The 6,184-nt window shown below is 40.2% G+C and overlaps 1 protein-coding gene across 1 annotated transcript; it reads right to left on the bottom strand.

Moving 5' to 3' along the window:
* Positions 1 to 2,769: 2,769 nt before the first annotated feature.
* kcnj4 (potassium inwardly rectifying channel subfamily J member 4) lies at positions 2,770 to 6,165 on the bottom strand. Its single transcript, XM_083570938.1, has one exon. The coding sequence runs from the start codon at positions 5,896 to 5,898 to the stop codon at positions 4,057 to 4,059; it is 1,842 nt and encodes a 613-aa protein (XP_083427064.1). The 5' UTR covers positions 5,899 to 6,165; the 3' UTR covers positions 2,770 to 4,056.
* Between the last annotated feature and the right edge of the window lie 19 nt (positions 6,166 to 6,184).

Raw genomic sequence — 6,184 nt, 5'->3', positions numbered from 1 at the left:
AATTATAGTTTTTATATTGTTATTATAGTTATATTACAGTATATTATAGATTCTATACTATGTTATATACAGTATTAATATAGTTTATTATTTCTGTTATGTATCTGTATATTCTATGCTTGACAATATAAATGTCCGTATTTGTCATCCCAATAAACCAAACTTTGAATCTTGAGAGAGAGAGAGAGAGAGAGAGAGAGAGAGAGAAAGAGAGAGAGAGAGGCTGTTGCTAATTGATGACGTCACCCAGTGACGCCTCAGTCTCAGACAGAAACAGTGTTTGTCAGTGTGAGATGTAAAGTGGCCCTAACTGCACATACACACTTTCACCAGCAGGGGTGGAGAACACCACCAGATGTGTCCTGATTTCAGTTCGTGTGAAAAAGGACAGGGTGTGTGTGTGTGTGTGTGTGTGTGTGTGTTTTTTTGGAAAAAAAAAAAAAAACATGCATCATCATTAAAACACACAGTTATGCCATTTTATTTGCAGTAGTGCAGACACAGATTGCTAACACACACACACACACACACACACACACACACACACACACACACACACACACCTTCACCTCAGGTTCTTGTGTTTTGTTTTGTTTTTTAAAGCTACAATGTAACAAAAGCTCAGTGCATGCGTATAATCTTATTCCTGAATACAAACAGAAATATTTCACCTGCAGTGGGACAGATTGAGTATTGAGTAGAGTAGAGTAGAGTAGAGTAGAGTAGAGTAGAGTAGAGTAGAGTAGAATATAAAGAGTACAGTATAGAGTAGATTAGAAAGTAGAGTATAGAGTAAATAGTAGAATATAGAATATAGTGTATAGTAAAGTAAAGTATAGAGTAGATTTGAGTAGAGAGTAGGATATACAGTAGAGTAGATAGCAGAAGAGAGAGTAGAATGTAGATTATAGAGTAGAGTAGTGTATAGAGGAGAGTTGAGAGTAGAGGAGAGTAGAGTCTAGAGTAGAGTTTAGAGTATAGTCTAGAGTAGATTGGAGAGTAGAGTAGAGAGGAGAGTACAGTAGAGTATAGAGTGAAGGAGAATAAAGAGTTGTAAATAGAATAGAGTTGAGTAGAATACAGTAGATGAGAGTACAGTCTAGAGTAGATTATAAAGTAGAGTAAAGTATAGAGTAGAGTTTAGAGTATAATCTAGAGTAGATTATAGAGTATAGTCTAGAGTAAATTATAGAGTAGGGTAGAGGGAAGAGTACAGATTGAAGGACAATAAAGAGAAGAAAATACAATAGACTTGAGAAGAATAAAGTAGATGAGAATTTATTAGAGGAGAGGAGAGTGTAGAGTAGATTATAGAGTAGCATATAGAGTAGAGATGAGTATAGAGTAGAGTATAGAATAGATTATATAGTACAGAGGAGAGGAGAGTATAGAGTAGAAAAGAGTTGAGATGAAATAGAGTAGAATAGAGTATAGAGTAGAGTCTAGAGTAGAATAGAGTTGAGATGGAATAGAGTAGAATAGATGTTAGAGTAGAGTCTAGAGTAGAATAGAGTAGAGTCTAGAGTAGAATAGAGTTGAGATGGAATAGAGTAGAGTATAGAGTAGAGTCTAGAGTAGAAAAGAGTAGAGTCTAGAGTAGAATAGAGTTGAGATGGAATAGAGTGGAGTATAGAGTAGAGTCTAGAGTAGAATAGAGTAGAGTCTAGAGTAGAATAGAGTTGAGATGGAATAGAGTAGAGTATAGAGTAGAGTCTAGAGTAGAATAGAGTAGAGTCTAGAGTAGAATAGAGTTGAGATGGAATAGAGTAGAGTATAGAGTAGAGTCTAGAGTAGAATAGAGTAGAGTCTAGAGTAGAATAGAGTTGAGATGGAATAGAGTAGAGTATAGAGTAGAGTCTAGAGTAGAATAGAGTTGAGATGGAATAGAGTAGAGTAGAGTATAGAGTAGAGTCTAGAGTAGAATAGAGTAGAGTCTAGAGTAGAATAGAGTTGAGATGGAATAGAGTAGAGTATAGAGTAGAGTCTAGAGTAGAAAAGAGTAGAGTCTAGAGTAGAATAGAGTTGAGATGGAATAGAGTGGAGTATAGAGTAGAGTCTAGAGTAGAATAGAGTAGAGTCTAGAGTAGAATAGAGTTGAGATGGAATAGAGTAGAGTATAGAGTAGAGTCTAGAGTAGAATAGAGTAGAGTCTAGAGTAGAATAGAGTTGAGATGGAATAGAGTAGAGTATAGAGTAGAGTCTAGAGTAGAATAGAGTAGAGTCTAGAGTAGAATAGAGTTGAGATGGAATAGAGTAGAGTATAGAGTAGAGTCTAGAGTAGAATAGAGTTGAGATGGAATAGAGTAGAGTAGAGTATAGAGTAGAGTCTAGAGTAGAATAGAGTAGAGTCTAGAGTAGAATAGAGTTGAGATGGAGTAGAGTAGAGTATAGAGTAGAGTATAGTGTAAAATAGAGTAGAGTCTAGAGTAGAATAGAGTTGAGATGGAATAGAGTAGAGTAGAGTATAGAGTAGAGTCTAGAGTAGAATAGAGTAGAGTCTAGAGTAGAATAGAGTTGAGATGGAATAGAGTAGAGTAGAGTATAGAGTAGAGTCTAGAGTAGAATAGAGTAGAGTCTAGAGTAGAATAGAGTTGAGATGGAATGGAGTAGAGTATAGAGTAGAGTCTAGAGTAGAATAGAGTTGAGATGGAATAGAGTAGAGTAGAGTATAGAGTAGAGTCTAGAGTAGAATAGAGTAGAGTCTAGAGTAGAATAGAGTTGAGATGGAATAGAGTAGAGTAGAGTATAGAGTAGAGTCTAGAGTAGAATAGAGTAGAGTCTAGAGTAGAATAGAGTTGAGATGGAATAGAGTAGAGTAGAGTATAGAGTAGAGTCTAGAGTAGAATAGAGTTGAGATGGAATAGAGTAGAGTAGAATATAGTACAGTAGAATTTAGTTGAGTAGAGCAGAATAAAGTAGAGTTAAAAAGAGTAGAGTTGAATAGAGTACAGTTGAGTAGACTCTTCACTCTCACACTATTGCTCTAATTAATATTGCTTTTTTTTGAGGCTACATTCCATAATTATCACATAATCTTCTGATATCTAAGATAAGTATGGGCATGGACCAGGAGCATCATACACACACACACACACACACACACACACACACACACACACACACACACACTTATTTTCAGTGGCTTTTCAGGGACAGAATATCACACAGAAAATGACTGTTATATAACATTAGATATACAGATGTTCTGACGTCTGTACCAGTTTGTGGTTTCGTCTGATAGTGTAACGCTAATCACTGTAATAAACATTCTAACTTTTATTTGAGCTTATTTACTTTTATGCTAGTGTGTGTTTACTGTGTGGTGTGTTCATGTATTTATACTGTTAGTGTATTTGTACTGAAAAACTAGTGTGCATGTTTCATACAAGATTAGCTTTGATTTAGTCAGTTTTCTATGCTAGCATTTATTTCACTGGAGTTAAAAAAACTGAATGAAGGCAACATGAGTCATGACTCTGGAAAGATGAGAAGATGAGGTTGGAATCCTTCTTATGAACAAATAAATGTTATTGAAGTACTCTGTCAGAGCTCATAATAACCGTATGTGGCACATGTGGATGTTATGACGCTCCGGGCATGCGTAACGCTGATCTATACCGTATCGTTTCCCATAAATCAGTGCGGTAAATAAACTCTTCTTCTGATATAGAGGTTTATTTGTTCACGGTCTTTGTGTTTCTTTATTTCCTCTTCTTATGTTCCAATAAATACCCACAGTGACTTTGAGTTTATATTTCTTCACCTGTGATCAGCTGTCATGGATCATGTGATCCTTTCAGGAACAATAAAGATTCTAAAGTGCGAACCACCAGGATCCACAGATAGTCATGTTTTTATGTCTTTGCGAGCTTCAGTCTGAGCAAATATACAAATTAAAGCAGGCAAATTGCTCCTATATACATTTTACTGATGAATCAAAATCTACATAAAATGTGCAAAAAGTGCAGTAATCCCTCACCAACTTCCATTCAGTTCATTCTAAACTGAAGATGTGGAACTCCTGGGACGTTGTGAAACGCCTCTGATCCCATAGAGTCATATTTCTGATTCACTTTTGTATGTCAGAGGATCGAGAGGAATGGAGGTCTGAAGAATATCAAACTCCATCTGATTGTCCATGTCCAGCACACAGAGGACGTTGCTTCCAGTTGTTAGCGTTGGAGCATCCTGGAGTAACATTTTTTGGAATTCTGGTGGAACGCCCGTCGTCGTTATAACTGTTAGATCCGTTTTTAATGTTGTTAGTCCTTCCTCAACTTTGTGTGTATTCATCCCTTCATCATCCTCCTCCTCCCCAGAGTACAGAGCCACTTCATTCTCATAACAGAATGCGCTGGGCGAGCAAGGTGGACGCAGAAAATGGGTCCTGCAGCTAACTGGTGTCCCGGATTGTGAAGACACTTTGGACGAGTGATGACTTGCTGACTCACTGAGTTCCTTTCCACTGCATGAAGGAGTCGAGGCAACTTCATAGGTTTTGTGGAAGTGAGCGTAGTCCACCTGGTAGCGATCGCTATCTTCATATACGACCGGCTCGAAGCGATGACCCCAGAGGATCTCGTGAGAAAGGTATGAGCTTCGTGCTTGTGTGGTCATAGCAGTGGCTTCAACCATTCCTTCGAGAATCACCACAATTTCAAATACATCGTTTTCCAGATCTGAGCGGCTCATGGACCAAAGTGGAGAGTCCTCGTCGATCTCGTGAACGATGACCAGAGGTGAGACGAGAAAAAGGCGATCGGTTCCTTCATCGTAACCAACATTCAGGTCCGTCTGCTCCAGCGGGATAAACTCTCCTTCCTCTGTCACTCTGGGTTTGATCAGCTGTGCCCGGACGTGAGCTTCCACGATGTGGCTTCTTCTGAGATTTCCGACACGCCACATGAGGCACAGTTTCCCGTCCCGCAGCGCTATAACAGCGTTTTGGGAAAACAGCAGCGTCTGATTTCGCTTTTTGGGTCGCGCCATCTTGGCCATGATGGTACCAATCATAAACGAGTCAATGATGCATCCCAAAATAGACTGGACCACCACTGTTGCCACGGCAACTGGACACTCCTCAGTGACGCAGCGCCAGCCATACCCAATCGTTGTTTGAGTCTCGACTGAAAACAGGAAGGCACCAAGAAAACCTTCCACATGGAGCAAGCAAGGCTTCCATTCCTTATGTTGCCCCTCGCCTGGAGCTCCTGCCCCTGTTTGCCCCTGCATGTGGCGATCAGGGTCGAAATCTCCATGTGCGAGTGCCACGCTGTAGAAAATCAATCCAAAAATCAGCCACGACACCATGAACGTGGTGCAGAAGATGAGCAGTAGGTAGCGCCAGCGGATGTCCACGCAGGTCGTGAATATATCAGCGAGGTAGCGCTGCGATTTGTCCTCCATGTTGGAGAAAACAACATTACACTGGCCATTTTTTTTCACAAAACGGCTCCGCAATTGGCCACGCCCTCTTGTGGAGATTTTACCATTGTAGCTGTTCTCCATGTTGTAGCCACCCACGCTAGTTATGGTACTGCTCATGGCGCTCCCGGGAGAGCTGTGGCCGTTGTGAAGCCCGAGAGTCGAGACCTTCAGCCTTTCCTCGTCAGGAGAAACAATGCTGTACCTGCACAACAACAGAGCAAGGCATTGTGGGTAAAAAGACACGCTGTCAAATAAATACTGACTACAGAGTCTTACACTCCTGTTAATGAAGAAAAAAATTGAATATGGAGAACAGAAAAGCCCAGGATGCGAGCGGGAAGCATTGTAACGCCAGAGCGAGGGATGAGACAGGAAGAGGACGAGTGATAAGACTGTCCATAATCTCATTGCATCCTGCTTGTTCTTTCCAGTGTCCCTCTGAAAAGGGCACGAGGTGACTAAGCATAGCATGCTAACTCCACAGACTCTAAACTGTAAGTCATATTAGCTACCACTAATGCTAATATCGATCCTGACTGTAAATGCTAACAAATGGAATGCTGTTCCACATAGCTAACGCCTTTCTACATCAACTCAAGTTCCTCAAGGTATACGAATAAATATCACCTCACAACTACAAGAGTTTTAGGCCATTAGTATATCTGTGTGTGTGTGTGTGTGTGTGTGTGTGTGTGTGTGTGTGTATGAGTGTCTGTGTGTGTGTGTGTGTGTGTGTGTGTGTGTGTGTGTGTGTCTG

Source organism: Silurus aristotelis, assembly GCF_946808225.1.
Source record: "Silurus aristotelis genome assembly, contig: scaffold_166, whole genome shotgun sequence".
Taxonomy (NCBI): domain Eukaryota; kingdom Metazoa; phylum Chordata; class Actinopteri; order Siluriformes; family Siluridae; genus Silurus; species Silurus aristotelis.
This window is presented reverse-complemented; position numbering and strand designations above follow the sequence as displayed.